This window comes from Squalius cephalus (genome assembly GCF_949319135.1).
Source record: "Squalius cephalus genome assembly, chromosome: 3".
Taxonomy (NCBI): Eukaryota; Metazoa; Chordata; class Actinopteri; order Cypriniformes; family Leuciscidae; genus Squalius; species Squalius cephalus.
The window spans coordinates 3,157,750-3,181,613 of record NC_137124.1 but is presented as its reverse complement, the minus strand read 5'-3'; the positions used below and the strand labels follow the sequence as shown (position 1 = coordinate 3,181,613).

The 23,864-nt window shown below is 38.3% G+C and overlaps 1 protein-coding gene across 1 annotated transcript; it reads left to right on the top strand.

Moving 5' to 3' along the window:
- The first annotated feature begins 1,070 nt into the window (after positions 1-1,070).
- On the top strand, positions 1,071-22,520 carry LOC307156251 (macrophage mannose receptor 1-like). The gene is made up of 9 exons (XM_079867545.1): positions 1,071-1,114; positions 1,280-1,318; positions 1,411-1,764; positions 3,273-3,650; positions 4,447-4,797; positions 19,228-19,266; positions 19,359-19,712; positions 21,321-21,641; positions 21,806-22,520. The coding sequence occupies exons 2-9, from the start codon at positions 1,282-1,284 to the stop codon at positions 22,171-22,173; spliced, it is 2,202 nt and encodes a 733-aa protein (XP_079723671.1). The 5' UTR covers positions 1,071-1,114; positions 1,280-1,281; the 3' UTR covers positions 22,174-22,520.
- The last annotated feature ends 1,344 nt before the right edge of the window (positions 22,521-23,864 follow it).

The following is a 23,864-nucleotide window of genomic DNA, read 5'->3' as shown; positions in this document are numbered from 1 at the left end:
TATTATTTCAGTGGGATAATGAGTCTAATAATCTTTATTAACATTAGAGATGGACTTCAGGGGAATGAAAGCTGTCATGTCTTGATCTCGTCTCTGTTGTGAATGTGACGGGTCTCAGCTTTCAGAAGAGGGAATAAAAGAAGCCTATATATGAGCAAAAACATTTATATTTTTCACAAAGAAAAAAATAATTGTCTTCACTTCCTCTTCATTTTGTCTTTTTTAATGCCCCAAACTCTCACTATTCAAACTCTCTCAATATTCAAACTTTAAAGGCTCTCAGTAACCAGTATCACCAGTCTTCACTACTGAACTCAACCCTTCTCTGTTCAGTTCAAACAGCAACAGATAAAAGTGGCCCAAAACAGAGAAACTCAAACATGGAGTCTGTCCAAATACACTTGGCCACTAGAGAGTATGTGCACGCAACAGGCTATAAGTGAGCACATTTTACTGGTGTAAACATGAGTATGTGTATTTGTAAATTTTACAACATTTGCAAATGCTTTTTATCACTTAATTAAAAGCACCATCATTACTAGTAAACTGTGTTACATAGGCACTGCTGTACAGACACTTAGAGGATTATTTAAAAATGAAAAGCTTTGAGAATCAAAATAAAGCTCTGTAAACACTTGCATTTTTACAACACCATAAGTGTGTCAAATTAGGTCATCAAAAGTTCTACACACACTTGAACACTTGGCCAAATACAAGGAAAAATCTATAGTAGACAAATGGTGAAGTGCAAAGATGGCAAGTGTGGATGGACGACGATTTCAAGATGATCAGGAATGAAACACGAGTTATGCAGTCCAGCAATATCATTAAAGCAGTGCTTAGTTGTGAATGTTCAAATGATTTTTTGATTCAATAAGGTCCATATTATAGACTAATACTGACTGACACAGAAGTCAATATGCAAATAAAGGGAAAGACAAGGGTGGAAAAATACACAAATATAGAGGAAGTAAAATATGAAATAGGGGTTTTCAGAGAAATAAACAAATGACGTGATGAGCTGAATGAGGGATGAGAGCAGATATAATAATAGCGTAGTGTAAATCTGCAGACAGAAACATCAGACTCAGGACAGAAACACACGACCTCTAAAGTAAGAACATGTTCATTCTTCACACACAATTACACTTTCAGATGTTAATATTGTCTGAATAATTGCTAAAACTACTATTTTTTATTAATTAATTATTTTATTTATTTTTTAATAACATGATCATGATTTCCTCATATTTGGGATTTTTCTCTGTCTCTTCCTCAGAAATGGAGCAAACTCTATATTTGATTCTTCTTCTCATTGGTGAGTGTGTTTGTTGTATTATTTATGGTTTATAGTTTCATCAGGTTTGACCCTGTTATGAAAAGCATTAAATCAAACGCTCTCTTTCACAGCTCTCTGCTCCGTATCTGAATGTGTTCAGCGTCAGTATCACTTTATAAATGTGAGGAAGAACTGGACTGAAGCTCAGAGATTCTGCAGAGAGAAATACACAGATCTGGCCACCGTTGACAACATGAACGGCATGAACGAGCTGAAGAAGAGTGTGAATGGTGGAGGTGTTCAGGATATCTGGATTGGGCTGAAGAGGACGAGTGTTGATAAATGGCAGTGGTCTTCAGGTGAACCTGCGCTCTATCTGAACTGGGGACCTGGACAACCTGAAACCAGTTATTGTGGAATGATGTCAAATGGACAATGGGAGGATTTGCCATGTAGGGAAACTCTTCATTTCATCTGCAACAACAGTGAGTGCAGCTACTTAAAATTACAACAACTGTTCATTTATAGATGCACCATATACCAAATATAACGGCTCCAGAACATTTTCTACTAACACACACAGCATTAATTTATAAATGAAAGGTATCATCAATTTCCGAGAGGCCAGTAATATGAAGCTAGCTTTGAAAGCATGAGATCCCACTCTCCCTTCAGAGTCTCCAAAGCCACGGCTCCTCTAAAACACAAGAACACACACAGCAGAGTCGGCTAAGCATCAAGAGAGACAGTGTCAAATTACCTCATGACTCAAAGCACATAACATTACAATAATAATTGTAAACAGCATACGGAGCTCTAGTCCTGACTGCTGTAGATTCATTTCGGCGTTGATAGTGTTGACATAGAAACACACGAATCCGAGTCTGAGGACGTGAACAGCTCCTGGTAGAATGTCACAGTTTGTCATCTCATAATTGCGGTTACTCATAGTGTGAAGTTAAGCAGCAGGAGCTCGTTGTTTTGTGTGTCTCTGCAAAGCCGTACAGAACGCGCTGATGATGTGTGACGTATGGAAGGCATTTTCTGTCAAATTTAAATAAATAAATTAAATGATTAAAATGAAAATTAAAACCAGATTAACAATTTCATTACAGAAAACTGTACGCAAAATATGTGACAAAATTGAGAATTAAAATTAAATGATTTCATTTTCACGGTGACAGTGCATCATCCCTGTCAAATTGAAAAATAAAATGCAATTGGTGATTTTACATTTCATTTTCACTACAGTCTCGAGGCAAGACTGCCAATATTAAAATGAAAAGCCAAACGTGAAAAAGAAACTACAAACACAGTTTTTACAAAGCTCTTTATTAACGCTCACGCAATAATAGTGACACAATTCAAATTCAAATGTAAATTTTAGTTGTCATTTTAATTCCTCTTTTATTTCACAGTTTTCATTTTCGCTTTAATTTTCAACAACAACCTGCATGCAAATTCTATGTTAATGAGTGGGTGTGGCTTATTCAAGTAACGGCGCTAGAGACACGCCTTCTGTAGAGCGAAATCGTCGGCGTTCTGTGTGCATGAGTTGAATGTGTGAAACAAAATTATTTAAATGTGATTATATTGTAATCGAGAAATTGAAATTGTGTTACTAACACTTTTGTACACCCAAATAGTTGAATTTCCAAAACAGCCTAATACATGAATGAACCTCATCGCAACTGAAGATGCCCGTGACTCAGGGCGAGTGTTTTCCTTACAAATTATATTATCAGCATAACAATTTGAGTAAATGTAGCCTAACTGTGTAAAATATTATAACATAATTATTGTATGTAATTCATGTAATTTGTTAGTGAATATAGAACAGACTGTGGATAAATGTCACACTTTCAATGTTGTGTCAATTTCTGTATAGAATTTTTTTTTTTTATGAAAAAGAAAGAAAAAAGAAAAAAAGAAAGAAAGAAAGAAAGAAAAAAAAGGAACAAACTAATTTTTTTGTTGTTGTTTTTTCTTAAAGCGAACACAGGACTCGTCTTTGTCAATCAGAGGAAGAACTGGACAGACGCTCAGAGTTACTGCAGACAGAATCACACTGATCTGGTCAGTGTGAGGAACCAGAATGAGAATCAACAGGTTCAGAAGTTCATCAATGATAGTCATTTACCTGAATCATGGGTCAGGAGAAGTAATCATAATGTATTATGGATCTGGATCGGTCTGTTCAGAGACTCATGGCAGTGGTCAGATCAGAGTGACTCCTCATTCAGATACTGGGATCCTACTCAACCTAATAATAGTGGAGGAAATGAAAACTGTACAATACTCAATACAAATGCTCAGGGTCAATGGAATGACATCTCTTGCATTAACCAATATCCTTTTGTGTGTCATGAAGGTGAGCAGATCCTCACAAACACACACAATCCATCCATCACCTCCAGGTGTCTTAGGGCGCTTTCACACTAGCACTTTTGGTGCGCACCCAGGTTCGAATGACGTCAGAGTTCGGTTCGTTTGGATGATGTGAACGCTGTCTTCCGTACTCGAGTCCGATTAAAAAGGTGGTCTGGGGTACGGTTCATGTGAACTCGGGTACGGTTCGCTGCTGATATGAACGCAATCGAACTTCGGCGGACAGCCCGCTGTCTTTGAAACGTTTTCAGATTTTTTGCGGCAGACAGACGCTAGTGTGTTTCTGTGTGTCTATGTTGAAAACAAAACCAAAGGGTAAAAAAAAGAAGAACAAATGTCAACCGAGCAAGTCTATCCATTTGGGCGCCTTTTCATTCGCGGTTACCAAGCAACACCATTACGCCAGCTGCAGCCTGATGACGTAAGCGTACCGCGGTTCGGATAGAAATAATATAATGTGAACACAGTCCATCGGGGGCAGGGGCGGGGGCAGGGGCGGGGGCAGGGGTAGGGGCGGGGGCGGCGGGGGCAGGGGCGGGGGCGGGGGCGGGGGCGGGGGCAGGGGCAGGGGCAGGTGCGGGGGCGGTTGCGGTTGCGGGGGCGGGGGCAGGGGGGAGTAATCGAACTCGGGTTCGGAACAGGCAATCGAACCAAGTGTGAGCGCCCTTAAAGTTCACGCTACATGTCTGACATGACAGATTCCTCCACAGTGTTTGTTCTGCATGTTGTTTTTGATCAGTCTCTCTCTAGTTTTTGCTTGTGGTTTGTTTTGTGTCCAGATAAACTGATTCTGATCAACGAGACTCTGACGTGGCCTGAAGCTCTGAGATACTGCAGACAGAATTATACGGATCTGGTCTCGGTTCATTCAGTCGAGATGCAGGAGGAGGTGATGAATGTGGTTAAACGTGCATCTACTGAGGCGGTGTGGTTGGGTTTACACAACTACTGCCAAATGAACATGTGGCTCTGGTTGAGCGGAGAGATCGTGTGCTATCAGAACTGGGCTCCAGGGAACGGAACGACACCGGAAAACTGCAGCCTTACGAAGAGAAAAGGAGCAGTTCAGTCTGGAGGAGATCAGCGCTGGATCAGCCTTCCTGAGACTCACAAACTCAACTTCATCTGCAGCAGATCTTAGGAGTGAGAAGACGTCAGTGTTTGTGTGTTTACTTACATTCACTCTTTTCATTCTTTACTTTTCTTATTTACTTTCAGGTTTATTTTTTTTCTTTTAGTAATTTCTGAGTGAATCTATTTCTGTACTATTTCTCTGTGTTAATTATCATAACATAATCTGATCTTATTAAAGTTTTCTGACATCATTGAATATTATTTAGATGTCTAAAATACTAACACAATATATGTGTGTGTTAAGAATCTCTTTGCATATCTGGTATATTTATGTGTCTATGTTTTTCACTAATCTTATCTGTATCAGAAACTGTTGAATATGATTCTGTGAGCAGCAGCTCTTAAGAATAATCATTATTTGTGTCTCAGGAGAATTAAATTTGGTTTATTCTTAGAAAGGCAGACGTGAATTGATGTCACAATAAACTGTCAAATAAATAGTAATAAATATGTAAAATGTATATGTGATTGTTGGTGTGTTTGGTTGATATTTAGGATATGATGTCACTTACAAAACATGCATATTTCAGTTTCCTGGAATAAATTAGTGGTGTGAATCTTTGCGTCGACAGCGAATGGATTTGATTCATGATTCATATTTTTTCGATTCAGGAGCAATTTTTGCAAGTTCAGAATGATTAGATTCGAGGCGATTTACAATGAGATACAATTCAATTAATGATTCGATTCTGAATTTCTAAAGTGCATTCATAAAATTATCTAAATGCTTTTCTCTTAATGTGTCTTAGTCATGGTGTGAATCACAGAAACCGTCAGTGGGTCCGAGAGTCAAAATCAAAACCCTTTTTTACATTGATAGATCATGTTAGTTATTAATGACGCGACATCACTTTATTTTATTAGCCAGACTTCTACATGTCTAATAATTGGAACCTTTATTTGTCCATAAAGCTTCATTTATTATCTTCTTATTTGTAAAACAAACCAGTTGAGTTTTTGCCACTGATAGTCTGAAACTCCATTTATTAACCCAATTTCAACTGTCTGTCTGACTTTGGTTACATGTTTGATGTTACAACCCATATTGCCTGTAATCTGCATACAGTGGTCTCATATCTTCCTTTATTTGCTGAAAAAGTTGATCATTATGTTGAACAATGTCATAGAGCGTACACTACCTTGTGGTGTACCATTATCTATTGTATATATTTTCCAACAAGGTGTTCCCACTCAATTGAACGCACCAATAGTCAATGTATTTACTATCTACTGAGACTTACAGGAATTGGACACAAGAACATTTTATGGGCGGAAGGAACATGATCGGGTCATTCCCTCTGACAGTGAGCTTGAGGAGAGTCAGGAAGAGAGGGTCCCTGAATCAGGCAAGAGACTGTTGGGAGGTCAGGGGTCAGTAAGGGGTCAGTCAGTATGCATGTCTATAGTGTATTTGGTTTATATATTTATATGAAATGTGAGATACATTTACATGATGTATTAGATGCAATTAGTAGTAGTTTGTTTATTTGATTGTTTGATGTTTGTGATTGGTTGGACACATTTTATGATGAATATATTATCAGGGACCCCCAAGCTCCCCAAAAAGGGGGTGAACTTTTTTTCCCTCACAAAAAAAAAAAAAAAAAAAAAACATGTTCATTTATTCTCAAAAATGATAATAGTGGGAAGGGTAGTTTAGAGGCAAGATCTTTCATCACTTCTAAACAACCCTTTCTCACTGCCATCTTTTTAGAGAAGAAATTAACATGATTTTGGATTTCTAAAAGAGGGAAGTCAATGAGAATTACACAGACATTCTGTGAATCTTTGATCTTGTGATGATATTCTGAGGTTTATGAAACTAAAGATGCAGATCATGCATAAATGTTTCCTCTACTCTGGTTAAAACCACAGAGCAGAAACAGAGCAGAAGTCAAACCACGACTATGAGCTCAACTCTATTATTAGGCCTGAAGAAATGAGTTGCATGACCTCTGTTTGGCTCGAGGTCATGGTGCAAAGGACCCTAGGTTGATTTTACTCCGAACCATCCCTTTAAACAGTCATTTTCGCACTACAAGTGTAACAGAGTTAAAAATAACATTAATTATAATGATATTAATGGATGTTGAATTCCATGAAATTAGAAGGTAAATTTAAATCAAAAGGTATTTTGGTGCCCCCTAGTGGTTAATGCATTGGAGACATTCATTATTTGTATATTGTTTTTCAGATGTAAACATTTGTAGTGATTATATCAACAAATGTGCGGTGAGTTGGATGGGTTTATATATATATATATATATATATATATATATATTTTTTTTTTTTTTTTTTTTTTTTTTTTTTTTTTTTAAACCTTTATTTAACTAGGAAAGTCACATTGAGGTTAAAACCTCTTTTACAAGTGAGACCTAGTCAAGACAGGGTCAGATAGCAGGATTAAACAGATAACAAACCACAGACAAAACCAACATCATCAATAAATACAACGAAGAATACAGCAGCATAAACATTTAGGTATTACCTAATACCCTATATAATACTGTTCACAGAAACGACATTAATAAAATCATATTAATAATGAATTTAAGTGGAAGTGGAATTATCAAAACATCTGCATTTAGCAATGACCAATTCTTTTATTCTATGTTTAAAATCATTTAAAGAGATGATTTCATTATATGTCCGATGGAGACCTTGTTGAGTACTTATCGTTGTGCCTTGTGACTCATGCAGTGAAATTAACGTGCTACTACTGATGCAACATCAGATAGCTTAATGGAATACACACAGTCACCCTCATTTTATGTTTTTCTTATTTCAGTGGTTTATGTCTGCAGTGTTATCACCCTGTCTAATAATACATTTTGATGTATTTCTCAGACACGAATATCATTGCTGCGGAGAATAAAAGAAAGAACAGACAACCAGAGTCTTGTGTGCGTCGTCCATTTGAAATTTGTGACGGTTGTGTGGGATGTGTTAAGGCCACATTGGGGACAACAATCGTCACCCAAGCAGCTGCTAAAGTGAGAACATCTTCAGTGAGCTGAAAGAAGCCTCTGCAACATGTGAAAATGTAAGTGATGTGTTTTGCTGTAAATCTAATTTTAGTTTTCTCCCACCCAAGGCCTCCGAAAAGTTAGACCCATTATATAAGAACGGCTGCTTTTGGAAACAACCCACAACATACTGTGACTTCCACTATAAAGTTACTGCTAAACCACCTGAGAGAAACTGAACTAAGACTGGGAACAATGATGACATTTATTTAAATGGCTGTGTGACGTGTAAATGATGACAAAAGATGCAAATGCGATAACCCAGGTTTATTGAAAGAACACGTAGAAGGTGGGATGAGTGAAGAGCCAGGCCTAAGCACAGTGGTAGCGCAGGAGGCAGATGTGCAACCCGACAATCTGTGATGTGATGAGAAGAGACAGGATCCTCCGAAGACGGCAGGCAGACAGAAACTCAACACGAAATCCAACGGGAATAGGGCACACCAGATGAAGACCACACAGCACAGGGGAACAACCAACAACCATCTGACAAACATGAGACGAAAGACAGGGCATTAAATAGGCTGGTGAGATGACATACAGCTGCCACTGATCACTGATAATCAGCGGTAACGCCCACATAAAACAATCAGCATAACGAGACAATTAACACACACACACACACACACACACAAGACGGCGCGATCAGTGATTCATGAACCGTGACAGGCTGCCAACATTGGTTGATATCACTTTTATGGTTATTAAATCTCAATAAATGCATAAAAAACTATAATAAGTGTTCACCAGATTATGATTAGCCTACATATTAAGATAAATATGCAAGATTTGGTATAAAACTCAATCCTACCCGAATTCAGTGTAATCAGCATAGAAAACTAATACACACCAGCTACAAGAGTTAACAGCGTACTTCCTTGATGGAAACAGTGAAAAGAAAAAAAAAAAGTGTCATTCTGAACTGAGTTATAAACCTTTTGCATCTATCTTTCTCTTAAAGTTACACAGACAGATAAAGGCATCCTAGTCCAGACTAAAGGGACCGGCGCCTCCGGCTCCTTCAACCTCTACAAGAAACAGAGCGAGACCAAGACAAAAACCCGCCAAGAAAGCGGCTCCTAAAACTAAAGCAGCCAAACCTAAAAAGACAACAGCCAAAAAGAAATAAACTCAGTCTTTTTACTTGTTTTAAATAAAAAAAGCTCTTTTAAGAGCCACCCACTAGTTAATAGTAAAGAGTGTTATTTCATTGGTGAAAAATGACATTGGCTTTCCTTTATGTTACAACTGAAAGCACATTAACAGGCCCATTAGGGAATGTTATGTTTTTTATCGAGTCTGAAGTATTTATACATAATATATATTAACATATTTATACTATGCTTAAAGACCAAAGTGTTTAACTTGTAATCACACATTTTTATCATCATCATCATTATCAAAATGATCACAGGCTTCTCCGCAAAGGCAACTATGCCCAGCGCGTCGGTGCCGGAGCTCCGGTGTATTTGGCCGCTGTGCTCGAGCATCTGACCGCTGAGATCCTGGAGTTGGCTGGAAACGCCGCCAGAGAGAGGTTAAAGTGTAACATATGTCACTTTGAGTGATTTATGGCCCTTAAGCCACGCCCCCTTTTTGATGTGGGAATATTTCCCACGCTTGCCCCGCCCCCTTTCCAGCAGGGGATTTTTTTTCCCACGGTTGCTCCGCCCCTTTCCACCAGTGGCTTTTTTTCCCATGCTTGCTCCTCCCCTTATGGGCGTGAACAGAACCAGGGAAATATTATGAATTAAATTATATATTAAATTATATATTTAAGCAACGTTAGCCATTATAGACATATTTATTAAAATCAGAGTAAATAGGACCAATAAGTTCAAGCATTATAGTCAATTGACCCTTCGCAGGGAGCTTGATTGACAGGTGATCTGACCAATCATAGCGCTGATATTTTGTGCCCCCGTGACTAACCGCCATTTTGCCCGACAAACAAACAAGTCCGGCGTAGTAGACTAGCATCGGGTAATAACTTTGAAAATGGTGAAACGGTGCTCGTATGGGACTTGCAACGCAGACAGTAGGTACCCAGAAAGGCTGGGCAATGTACAATTTCACCCGTTCCCTAAACCTGTAAGTAACCTGGAGAAGTGCATGAAATGGATACGTTTGTGTGGACGGCCTCACCAGCAACTGAGTTTGGACAAGATGAGAAATCGTTCCACAGCCAAACACATCTATGTGTGTTCAAAGGTAACTTTAACTCAATTATACTCACTGCAACCTTTTACTGCACAGTCTTTGTTTTATTTTGAACATGTTTTTACAATTTGTCGTCACCGGAGAAATGTATTGTTAAAAGCTTAACCTAACTTACGGTAGCTAACAGTTAGCTAAACATTAGCGAGCCTAAAGAAGTTTTGTCACGAACTGCACCGGGAAACAGACAGGTGATCCAAATGCAGGCTTTTATTGAAGGACAATCCAAAGAGCACAAACGGGGAAACAGGCAGTAGTCAGAGTCCAGATAAGCAGTCCAAATCAGCAGCAGTACAAACAGGGAACAAGCAGTCGGGTAATCAAAGCAGGCAGGCAAGAGGTCAGAAACACGGAGACTAAATACTAGAAAACTTAGAAACTAGAAACAAAGCTAGATCAAGCAGTGTGACACGTACAATACTCAGCACTGAACAAAGGAAACATACAGGTTTAAATAAGGAACTTAATCACCAGTAATCAAACACAACTGAAACATAATTAAACATAATGAGTCCAAGGTGAAACATAATACAGGGAGAGAGTGCCCTCCAGTGGCTCACACGGGCACTCCACATCACAAGTTTTGCCTGACATGTCTGCCCTTTGTCTGTGTACTGAATGAATTTCCTTTTAAGATACTTAAGACGTAATTTAGAATGAATAAATCCATTCCTCTGTCATTAAACTCCAGCACTTCGTTGACGGCCGGCCAACAAATTACAATCACATCAGATGTTATATAGCCTGCTAAGCATATTATTTTTGGAAATATCAAATGTGTATATATCATATTAACAGTGTCGGGTGTGGTCTACAAGCTACAGAATCATTAATGGAGGAGTGGCTACAGGGGAGAGCACTCTGGTCACTGAAATGGGAATGTGTTTTGTGTTTTGTTTTTTGTTAGTGATGTCTAACTGCACAGGGCTGGTAGGAAATGCTCAAAAAAGAACCAGTCTAGTTTAGATTTAATTTTCCCCCACATTTCTGCATCAAACTGAATGTATTCCAGATGGTAGTCAATGTCACATTTCACAAAAAAATCACACCATGGCATCCCAGTTATTCCCATCTGTCCTATAACCTGGTAATAGTACTCATGAATACGTTTGAGACGGTATGTGTCACCACTGTGCTTTTGGAGGTATTTACAACCTGGGTAGCTGTACTGGTCTGGGCACTTTATTTCTAAAAGCCACACATGTACACTTGATTTCCTGTGACCCCTGTGTATTGGGCTGCAGCAACTGGCTCAAGCTCCAGACCTCTCTTCATTGCTGAGGTTTGCAGTGTCTTCTTCCTCAGCATGCTGGTGGCAAGCTGCTCGTAGTCTGCTTTCCTGGAGTATACTCTCCTGAAAGAGGATGAAGTAAGACGGTGAGAGCGGACACAATGCCAGATGTTGTTGATGCTCTGTTGTCTGGTTTGTTTCTCCAGTGCCTCAGATTCAGATCTTGAGACCATCATGGTATTATAGCATTTCATCTGATCTTTTGTTAGGACCGTGCAGAAAGTGCTTGGCTTTGGTGGCAAAGGGAATACTGGAAAATCATCAGTAGGGTTTGATAGGGAGGATCTTGGCAAAGTGTTGTCCAATAATGGGAGCTACACACACAAGAAAGAAGAAAAAAGGATATTGCAATGTTCTTTAGTTATTTACACTTTGTTTATGTCCTGTGTTAATAAAACACTAGTTCTAATCATTTCATTCTTATGTTTACAGAGTGCACAGATGACCAACCCCAGATGAAAGAAAAACAGGAGGAACTGGAACGACTGAAGACTCTTCTTGCTCAAAAAGAAAAAGAAAATGACTTGCTAAGGGCGAAAATACAAACTTGTCAGGCTCCTTACCCACTAACAGCCGAGGTGATCAATAACAGCAGTGTCCCTAACTACTTCCGATACTGCACTGGGTTCACTTACGATGAGTTTAACAAACTGTGTACATTTTTCAGACTACCAGATAACGACACAGTACCACAAACACACATCCCCTTAACATATGAGAAATTGAACAGGCACATCCGGCATATGCCTTTACGTCAACAATTTCTACTTGTACTTATGAGACTAAGACAAAACTTCGACCTCAAAGAGCTAGCTTTCAAATTTCAAATCGATATGCAAAGTGTTTGTACTTTATTTAGTTTAGACTTCATGTATGGTAGGCTAGGTAATGTGTCTGTTTGGCCACACAGGGACATAATCACAGAAAACATGCCAGGCAACTACAAATCAGAGTTTCCAACAACTTTTGCAATTCTTGATTGCACAGAGATAAAGATAGAGAAACCCAGCTCACTGTTAGTGCAAAGTCAGACTTATTCTAACTACAAGTCTACTAACACACTTAAGTCTCTGATAGTCTGTGATCCTCGTGGCTCCATTATGTTTGCATCTACACTTTACACGGGATCCATTTCTGACCAAGAGCTATTCAGACAGTGCAAAATCAAAGATTTACTGAAAGGTCTTCTTCAGTGTGGCTACCTTAAGAAAGGCGATGGTGGATAAAGGGTTTCTCATTGAGAAAGATGTGAAGGAGCTTGACCTTAATCTAAACATTCCACCATTTGCAAAGTCAAATCTTCAAATGCCAGTCCCAGATGTTGAGATGACAAAGAAAATAGCCAAACACCGAGTGCATGTAGAAAGAGCAATAGCCAAAGTAAAAAAAATAAGATTGTATCTGGTAGGATCCCTAATTCCATGTTAGGAAATATAAACCAGATATGGTTTGTGGTGTGTATGTTGTCTAATTTCCAGCAGCACATTATTCGGGCATAGGCTGCTAAAGAAACCACATAGGGACAGCAAAGTGCTGCAGTTAACTCATGTGGCCATGATTTCTGTCTGCCTGTTACACAAGTTACTAGAATGAATAAAACGTATTATGTATAATGCATTAACTAACATGAACTAACAATTAGCAATACATTTGTTATTGTATAAGTTAATCTTTGTTAATGTTAGTTAATAAAAATGCAAGCTAATTGTTTTTCATGTTAGTTCACAGTGCATTCAATGATACTAATCTTGATTTTTAATAATGTATAAGTAAATGTTTAAATTAACATTAAGATTAATAAATGCTGTAGAAGTATTGTTCATTCTTAGTTTGAATTTTTGTTACATTGTGAATATTTTTATTTTGTAATGAACTGTGGCTGCCTGCAAATGATAATAAATTAATCTTAATCTGTATCAAGTTTTAATCTGTCACTGCTTTACCTGGTAGCTCAAACCACTTCCAAGAGGGTACATTTCCTGACCTACTGCTCATAGGTGTCCCTGTCCATCCTCTCAGTAACTCCAAATCATCATCTGTTACCTCAGACAAGGCTCTGCAATATACAAAATCCATGTCTACTTGTATCATAAAAGTCCAGATTACTGGTACTCTAACGCTGCAGTAAGTTATTAGTTTATCAAATTTGGTATTTCTATCCGTATTTATAAAGCATAAAAAACTACTCACCTGTCTTTGCTGTAGTGACAGAAGATGGGTTTCTGTTTTCGGTCCGTCTTCGTCTTCGCCTTCACCACCACAACAGCTGTTACGGGCAGCGGTGATATTTTTTTGCCTCTTGGTTTATGCCACTGTTGTGGCGGGCTTGTGGAGGACTGGGCTGACACACTGTTGATATTTTGGGCTTTACATAGATCCAGGGTATAGATAAGACCAACTAGCCTGACTTCGTCATACTCATATTCTAGTCAGAATGTGAGTCTGATACTGCTCCATAGAGATTTGATTATGGGGCGTGTCTCAACCGAACCAGGAAAAAAAAAAACTCTGCACTCAATTGGATAGACCTACAACCAATCAGAGCAACGGAGTAAATGACGCATGTTCTTCATTCATATTTTCAACCAACAAAATGTCGCGGCTCTCTGTTCCTCTTTTAAAATGAATGCGCTGTGGATATCTTCTGTAACAGACGCGATGGCGGAATCTACACATGATGTTTCATAAACAAAGTTCGGGAGGAGCACGTACAAATAATCAATCCAATATCAACTTGTCATCAAACAATACCATGTCTAACGTTACCCTATCAGCATGAGGAAGCATATTCACTCTGTCAACTTACCTAACACTCCTTGACAGGTTTTCAGCATCCCTCCACCACCCCGAATCCTCACTCTTGTCTTGTTCTCTCACAACCAGGAACACGGGGGGAGTATGGCTACCGAGCCCACAGCCCTCTCCTCGGACAGCACGTCATATACGCATTTATTCTATCTGACTTATTTGTGTGAACTCGTGAAATCTTATATACGCATTAATTCTATCTGACTTATTTGTAAGTGTGAACTCGTGAAATCTCAATTATCCAGCTGCAGTCGTCTTTGTTGTAAACTAATTCAAATCAAGCGCTCTTTGGTGACGTAGGTGATTACGTAACCGCAGATCATCTGTCCATCATCGATTAAAGCCCGCCCTGGCAATTTGATTGGCTCGGCCTTTTGGGAGTCGAGCATAATTACTCCTCAACGGATCGAGTCCAGACCGAACTTCCCGACCAAAAAATATTGTGGGCGGGGTTCGGGCTGGCACCCAGGCTAAAGACCAACGACATGGGCGCAGAAACCTGTGGAGCTTCTAATGTTACGGTTGTTAGCGCTAGAATGACTTACTGAATGTGACGTTATAAATGTATACTGCTTTTGCTTTTTAATGATTTTAATAGTGAATAGATAGTTATATACCCAGCTTTACAGGAACAGTGTTGTTCTTTAATGTTATTATCCTCAGTCTCGATCGCCAGGTGATGCGGTGGTTCACTTTTTCCCTGTGACCTGTAGGCTATAGCTTTAATATTTATTTTGTTTTCATTTCGAGTCACGTTCACGTCCTGAATATATCCCTCGAAAGCAAACTGCAGACCTTTCTGTCTGCTTCTGTCTGAAATCAAGTAATTTTTCCAGAAATGATTTACAATTTCCCCAGGGAGTGTACAAATTGACAGCGGGAGCGCCATGGCCGGTACCGGTGGGGCGGGACTTTGCGAAATGTCAATTATAAACAGATTTCCTCAAATAAAAGTTCGTCCACATAAGTCAGCATGTTAAGGTTTCCACGACAACCACTTACATGTCCGGATTTGAACTTGCTTCTAGTGTATGAAAAGTATCTGTACACATGACGGACGGCAAAAATCGCAAGAAAAGCTTGACATGTACTGACAAGTATATTATTTAAGCGTATTCTCTTTGTTAGGATGTTGATATAGCAGCTGTTCAAGTGTCCAGTAAGTTTCATTCATAATGTTTCTTCTTAAATCTGACATACAATTTCATACAGTTTTGTCCCTCATAACCAGTAGTATAAGAAGCCTAATCAAGCTTAATTGTTATTTGCTAGTTTGACATGACAGAAGAAAATGGAAAGGTTTTGTGTAGGTTGTCAATGTTTTTATCATTCATCAGCTTGAAATAAAATCGTTCTAAAAGTGATTCCAACGATTGTTCTTCTGAGCTGTTATAGACTTTATGCGCCAGAGAATGACTTTTTGAACTATATCTTTAATCATCATCGTTATCGTACTTGTTGTGACCGAACCTTTACCAAGGAAAAGAGAAAGGTATTCAGGATTGCGATTGTCAGAATAATAGCTTACCAATATTTCTGAACAGAGAGCTCCCCCTGAAGTAGTGTTGAAGTTAATGAGATAATTAAGTGACACCTGATATTAATAAGCAGAATCACTGAAGGAATGAGATGAACACCGCTAAAAGCCGAGCCACTTTCATAGTGCCTGAAATCCAGGGTTGGTGCAAACTAAACTAAATCACCTCATGGTTTAGGCCTCAGGCCACTACATGTTATCATCAATACATAATAATCATCTACTACATAATCATTTGTCACTGCTTTTTTTCTATAACAAATGTGCTTTACAACAGCCAGAGAAAAACTAATGTTAGAGTTAAGTGTAACTTAATAAAACTAACAGATGAATAAGACTGAATGAAACACTGGAATATGTCTAAAACAATCACACACTGTTTCTGCTTCTGTTTCACGTCAGAGATGTAAAGATTGTCCACCCTGAACGTCTAAATGTGGCCCTAAACAAATGAGTGATACGGATGTGTTTAGATGCAAATGTGTTCATGTTGTATAAACTAAGAACAACAGGAGTATGACACGAAACACAATAAGAATAAAGGAAATAAAGACTAATTTATTCTGAAACAGCAGAAGATGATGATGATACTATGATGATTACTAACATTAGAGATGGACTATAGGGGAATGAAAGCATGATATGAACACTTTAATGTCTTTATCTCGTCTTTGTTGTGAATGTCTGCCGTGATCTCCACACCAGCGATCTCGGCTCTCAGAAGAGGAAAAAGAAGAAGCCTATAAATATGAGCAAAACAGTTTATACCTTTTGTCCACAGGAAAAAACAAAACAAAACAATTGTCTTCCTTTGCTCTTCATTATGTCTATTTTAATTCCTCAAAGCCTCAAGCCCCAAACTCCCTCAATAGTCAAACTCACTCCTTCATCTCACAGATGTTTTTTCTCTTTGACTGGAGCCTGAAACAGGGGTTTTTAAAGGCTCTCAGTAACCAGTATCACCAGTCTTCACTACTGAACTCAACCCTTCTCTGTTCAGTTCAAACAGCAACAGATAAAAGTGGCCCAAAACAGAGAAACTCAAACATGGGGTCTGTCCAAATACCCACACCTGCAGTCTTGGCCACTAGAGAGTATGTGCACGCTACAGGAAATAAGTGAGCACATTTTACTGGTGCAAAGATGAGTATTTTGTTATTTGTACAACATTTGCGACTGCTTTTTATCACTTAAAGCTGCAGTCCGTAGCTTTTTAGGGTTAAAAATTATCCAAAATAATTTTTTGAGCAAGTACACAACCAGCCAGTGTTCAAAACTCTCTGCTTGACGTAGCTCGATTCAAAACGGTAAGCTTGTAATAATCTGTTTAACTCCAGTGGTAATGGTGGATTTCCATGGGAAATTCGAGCATGTCTTTGTGTCATTACGTCACATCTGTACACATAAAGAAGAGTCTCGGCTAGTCGGCTATGAGTGTGAGGATGTTGGAGAATTATAGCCTTTACTCACAGCACTTGATATAATTAAACTTATTAATTTGATGGCGGATTCAGAAAGGTTAAAACGACAATAACCAGTAACAACTGGAGATTCACCCGATGTAAAACACGAAAGACTTCGGACTTGGGAGAAAAAACTGGCAAAACAAGGATAAATATCAGAAGGGCATTAAGTGTAGTCATGCAATGCTGACATTAACAATTTGAGAACAAAGAATAATTTGCACGGTTTGGCGTGATATGATAAGTGATCGTTAGATTTAATCAGTGCGATTTACTGCAATGCTTTTTTCCCCTTAGTTGGTTAGAACAAAAGTGGATGTTACTTACTTGTTTAGACGACATTTTCCGGTGAAAATTCTAATGTTGTTCATATTTCCAAAAAGTAGAATCTGTGATTGCGAATGACAGTTGCTCATTCTCTTCAAAAATTGGATTAATCCGCGCTGTGCCGTGCCGAGGCACAACGCCAGAGGAGAACTGGCCCGCGACTGAGCCTTGGTTCTCCCAAGGTTTGTTTTTTCTCCATTAGGTCACTTGATGGAGTTTTTCGGTTCTTTGCCACTGTTGCCTTTTGGCGCTTTTCCACTGCATGGTTCGGTACGGTACGGCTCGCTTCGGCTCGCTTTGGCTCGCTTTAAATGGTACCACCTCTGTTGAGGTTCCAAGCGTACCGTACCGATACTAAAATGTGACGTGAAAACACTGCAGATCACTGATTGGTCAGACAGAATCATCTCTACCAGTATTTACAACACCCTAAACCCGCTAGATTTAAATAGCCAGTAGACAACGGCAAACGCTGTAGCACCTGTTTTCAAAGTATTTGCTTCAAAAAAATAAATAAAAAAAAGAGTATAAATTTCATAAAAAGAAATGGCTGAATCGTGCGGTCAGTGGACAAGGTGCAGACGTTCCTCTCGTTGGTTGCCGAGGAGGGGAAACACGGAATAAAAAATTCGCATTTAATATGATGATGTCATGGTAGTAGAGACGGCAACTATAACGATCAGTCCCACCCACTTTGAAGCGGTACTAACTGCAGTGGAAAAGCAAACGAGCTAAAGCGAGCCGAACCGTGCCGTACCGAGTCGAGTCGTACCACGCAGTGGAAAAGCGAAGCGAGCCGAACCGTTCCGCGCCGAGTCGAACCGTACAGAGCCAAACCGAGCCGTACCATGCAGTGGAAAAGCACCATTAGCTTGCTCAGTTGGGGATATTTTGGGGATATTTAATTTAATTTTATCAATCAATAAATTCCACTAGAAACAAACCTTGTTGTATTATTTTAATGTAATAATGTGAAGCTGCTTTGATACAATTTGTATTGTGAAAAGCGCTATACAAATATACTTGACTTGACTTGACAACGCATGTAAAGTTGATAATTCCATGAATAACTGCAGTTGCAGATTTCGAACAGAGATGGCGACAAAGAGGAAAAACTGCGGACTGTAACTTTAATTAAAAGCACCATCATTACTTGTAAATCGTGTTACATACAGTATATGTATATGCCTATACAGCTCTGCTGTACAGACACTTAGAGGTTGCCATTTATGTCAAGATGAATAGGAATGAAACATGAGTTATGCAGTTCAGCAATATCTTTAAAGCAGCTGTTTAGTTGTGAATGTTCAAATGCAAATTGTAAATGTTCATATAATTGTTTGATTAAGATTCATATGAATATAGACTAATACTGACACAGACGTCAATATGCAAACATAGAGAAACAGAGGAAGACAAACACAAATAAGGAGGAAGTAAAATAGGAAAATTAGTTTTAGAACAATAAACAAATGACGTGATGAGCTGAATGAGGGATGAGAGCAGATATAATAATAGCGTAGTGTAAATCTGCAGACAGAAACATCAGACTCAGGACAGAAACACACGACCTCTAAAGTAAGAACATGTTCATTCTTCAAACACAATTACACTTTCAGATGTTAATATTGTCTGAATGATTATGTGCAGTGAATTCATGCTGCTGTTCAGATACTCACTGAAATTGTCATATTTTACTCCAAAATGAATCTGGGAATGTTTTATGTCTGAGTTTTTCTAATGTGTTTCTTCCTCAGAAATGGAGCAAACTCTATATTTGATTCTTCTTCTCATTGGTGAGTGTGTTTGTTGTATTATTTATGGTTTATAGTTTCATCAGGTTTGACCCTGTTATGAAAAGCATTAAATCAAACGCTCTCTTTCACAGCTCTCTGCTCCGTATCTGAATGTGTTCAGCGTCAGTATCACTTTATAAACGTGAACAAGACCTGGACTGAAGCTCAGAGATTCTGCAGAGAGAATTACACAGATCTGGCCACCGTTGACAACATGAACGACATGAACGAGCTGAAGAAGAGTGTGAATGATAGAGGTGTTGAGAGGGTCTGGATTGGGCTGCAGAGGAAATGGCAGTGGTCTTCAGGTGAACCTGCGCTCTATCTGAACTGGGGATTTGGACAACCTGATGGCAAAGATGAGTGTGGTTTCATGAGAAATGGAAAATGGCATGATTGGCCATGTAGTAACAGCCTGACTTTCATCTGCAGTTCATCTAACAGCAGTAAGTGCAGATCCATACAATCACAATAAACATTTATGTATAAAAGATACACCATATTCTGTACTGTACAATCTAATTAGTTAGACTTATTTAGAAGCATGCAAACCAATTGCCTTAAAAAATAAATAAATAAAGTGAAATAGAAATAGTTTGTTGTACTGACAAAAGCTTAGCTAGTACAGTTCAGTTATACAAGAGTTCCAGTAACTAAAAAAGAACTGGGAGTACTTGATATTTTACTGGGCTACTGGACAACCTGAAGGCAGAGATGAGTGTGCTATGAAACCAATGTAAATGTACCCGAGTTAGCTCAAAAGTGCTCATTTTCATCGGTAGTCTCCCAGCCAGATTTAAAAAAGGCTACCTTTAAAAATAATCACAGGTATAAAATCACAAAAAAATAAAAATAAAAATAAAAATAAATAAATTACATACAACACATTGTGGTTAATAAATACAATTCATGTAAAATAATATATAATGTTTAAATGCACACATAACGCATTAGTGGCCACAAGTGTGGCTCTCTACAAGCCATTTTTTTGCATTATTTTTGAATGAAAAGAATGACAAAGACTCTCTAATGGTTGCCGGCACTGTGTTCCATTGCTGTACTGCATTGAGAGAGTACTTGGGCCACAAAAGATAACGTTACATACGAACACAAGTACAGACAAGAACACAGATAGAGAAAGGCCCTTTATTTCAGCCATTTAACCAAAATCCCATTCAAAAAACCCACTGACTTCAGGACGATGGAAACAGAAGTGCTAAAATGCTAAACTCTACACAGTGATGTCATACTTGAACCACTCTGTTTGATCTTGCCACTTCATAATGTAGTTATTTTAATGATTTGCTTTTGGATTTATTATAAAATAGATTTAATAACAAATTCTTAATGCTAATAAGTAAATAATGCATTAAATATTTTTTTGATTTAACAAAATTTTTTAAATTAAACTGATTTTTAAACATCTCTAAAGGACACATGTGGAAAAATTTGTTTTAAAAAAATCTTTAAAGCTGCTGTTCTGGTCTGTGTTGCTGTGGGTCTATTAGTCTGCATTTACACTACAGCACTAAATGCACAGGTTTATTTTGACAAATGTATTGTCCCGTCCATTGCTACGGTTATCACTGTCAATCACAGCAATTTCAGGAGTGACTGAGGAACAATGTAGCGGATTCATACATTTTTCTTGGCAATTTGCAGTTTTCATATTCTATGCTTTTCCTATCCTGTTTTATAAAGTCCATTCCATTTCTGGCCTCACCCTCTCTCTCTCTCTGTGTGTGTGTGTGTGTGTGTGTGTGTGTGTGTGTGTGTGTGTGTGTGTGTGTGTGTGTGTGTGTGTGTGTGTGTGTTTAAGTTTCCTCAGAAACTTACTTGAAATGAAATACTTCCATATTAATTAAAGTGTTTTCCTTACAAATTATATTATCAGCATAACAATTTGAGTAAATGTAACTGTGTAAAATATAATAACAAAATTATTGTATGTAATTCATGTAACATTGTTAGTGAATATAGAACAGACTGTGGATAAATGTCACACTTTCAATGTTGAGTCAATTTCTGTATAGATTTTTTTTATGAAAACACAGGACTCGTCTTGGACAATCAGATGAAGACCTGGACAGACGCTCAGAGTTACTGCAGACAGAATCACAGTGATCTGGTCAGTGTGAGGAACCAGAATGAGAATCAACAGGTTCAGAAGTTGACATCTAATGATGTCTGGATCGGTCTGTTCAGAGACTCATGGCAGTGGTCAGATCAGAGTAACTCCTCTTTCAGATACTGGGCTCCTGGTGAACCTAATAATAGTGGAGGAAATGAAAACTGTACAGTGATCAGACCGAACGCTCTGGGTCAATGGCATGACATCTCTTGCAACAACCAATATCCTTTTGTGTGTCATGAAGGTGAGCAGATCCTCACAAACACACACAATCCATCCATCACCTCCAGATATCTTAAAGTTCACGCTACATGTCTGACATGACAGATTCCTCCACAGTGTTTGTTCTGCATGTTGTTTTTGATCAGTCTCTCTCTAGTTTTTGCTTGTGGTTTGTTTTGTGTCCAGATAAACTGATTCTGATCAACGAGACTCTGACGTGGCCTGAAGCTCTGAGATACTGCAGACAGAATTATACGGATCTGGTCTCGGTTCATTCAGTCGAGATGCAGGAGGAGGTGATGAATGTGGTTAAACGTGCGTCTACTGAGGCGGTGTGGTTGGGTTTACGTCACTCCTGCACTGTGGGCCTCTGGTTCTGGGTGAGCGGGGAGACCGTGTGCTATCAGAACTGGGCTCCAGGGAACGGCACAGGAGACGAGGACTGTGAGTCTGGAGTGAGATCTGGAGCAGTTCAATCTGGAGGAGATCAGCGCTGGATCAGCCGTCCTGAACACGACAAACTCAACTTCATCTGCAGCAGATCTGAGGAGTGAAGGATGTGTTTGTGTTCTTACATAACTGGTGAATGTTTTTTTAACTGGCAAAAACCTTTTTGTATTATTTTAATCATCAGATAATGTGCTTATATCAGTACAATGAAATTAATTTCTGTAATTTAAAAGATTCATATGAGTCTTTTCTCTATCAATGTAATATTCTTTGGGTATTTAAAATACTAATGTGCACTATATGTTTTAAAGACCCCATGACATCAACATGAGTTTTCATCTGTGGCTGTTCAGTCAAACATACTTACTGTTAAATATACAGAAGAAGATCATGATTCGAGGATGTGGCTCAAAGCATATCGGCTGTTTAAAATAAAAGCAAAGCACAAACCACGAAATGTTTTTATCATTCAGCATCTTCAAACAAAATCGTTCTAAAAGTGATTCCAACGATTGTTCTTCTGAGACATTATGCGCCAGAGAAACAAGTGACCAGCATCTTCAGAATATTGTCTTTGATCTTCAGTTTTAGCGGCAGCTCTGTGTATCTGTGGCATCGCTGTGGAAGAGTAATTAGCTGGTGAAGTGGATTTACTTTTTGTAGAGTTAACGAAAGTTATCACGAGTATTTTAATGTTTAATGCTGATGTCTTAACAAAAGTCAGTAGACCAGGAAGATTTTAAAATGGGCAGTTCATTCATAAATTCTTAAGATCGCTGTGGAAATACAAACCGGAAGACAAAAGACAACAAGCGCAGCGCTGAAAAGGTGCAGGGCTACATAAGGTCTATAGTTGTGGTGTAAGGTGTGTTGGACATCGGCTGCGGCTGGATGTTGAAGTACATTGCTTTGATCAACTGTGGTAATTAACACATTCATTTACACTTTTAGTTAATAAAATAAGTTATTAAGGAATTAATACACTGACACATTTCATTAATAACAATTCATATATTACTTAATCTATTAATCATTTAGAATCTGTATTAGTTGCTGATGCAGTAATCATTAATTAATGGTTTAGTTCTTCATGAGTCATACATTAACACATGATTATCTGTGCATTAGTTAAGCATGAATCAATGCATATTAGTGCACCGTATTGTAAAGTGTTACCGAATAAAGTTCAACATAAGCTTATATATAAATACCAATGTAGTGGGGTCTACGTTTTTATATCAGTTATATTTTGATAAACTTGACACAATATAACATCGACTAGATGAAAAGAGGTTTTACTGTTAAAAAAACAAATTTGTGAACAAACTTTATTTCAGTCTCTGTTGTCCTCTTGGTAACTTTCTTCTCCTCATCTCCTAGTGTTGGATTGGGTCATCGCCATCAGTGGAACTTTCCGGTGAATAAAAAAAAAAACCTGACCACATCTAGTATTTCCACACGATATACTTCAAGATTGACATCCACACAAACATAAAAATTAACTGGATTCTTTCAACATAACAATCTCTTCATGAAATCCAAACGTTTTTAGACAAAATCAACAGTTTACAAATATATATTTCCTTCTTTGTATATAATACTTGTTCTTGCTTATTGCTCTGCTTTAGTTGCTTCGTTAGAGCAGCTTCTACTGACTCAGCAGGGCAGAGTTTCTCAGTCTTCTCTCATTGGTCAATTCTATTATACATCTTATTCAAATTATTCCTCTTTCACATTTATTTATTTTTTCCCTCCTACATTATATTTCAGTTAACAATCATATAGACATTATAAT

Excerpts from the sequence above, each read along its gene's own strand:
- LOC307156251 (XM_079867545.1), top strand. The coding sequence starts at position 1,282 with ATGGAGCAAACTCTATATTTGATTCTTCTTCTCATTG. Across the intron at positions 4,798-19,227 it reads CAAACTCAACTTCATCTGCA|AAATGGAGCAAACTCTATAT; the intron begins GCAGATCTTAGG and ends TTTCTTCCTCAG. Across the intron at positions 19,713-21,320 it reads CTGCAGTTCATCTAACAGCA|GACTCGTCTTGGACAATCAG; the intron begins GTAAGTGCAGAT and ends ATGAAAACACAG.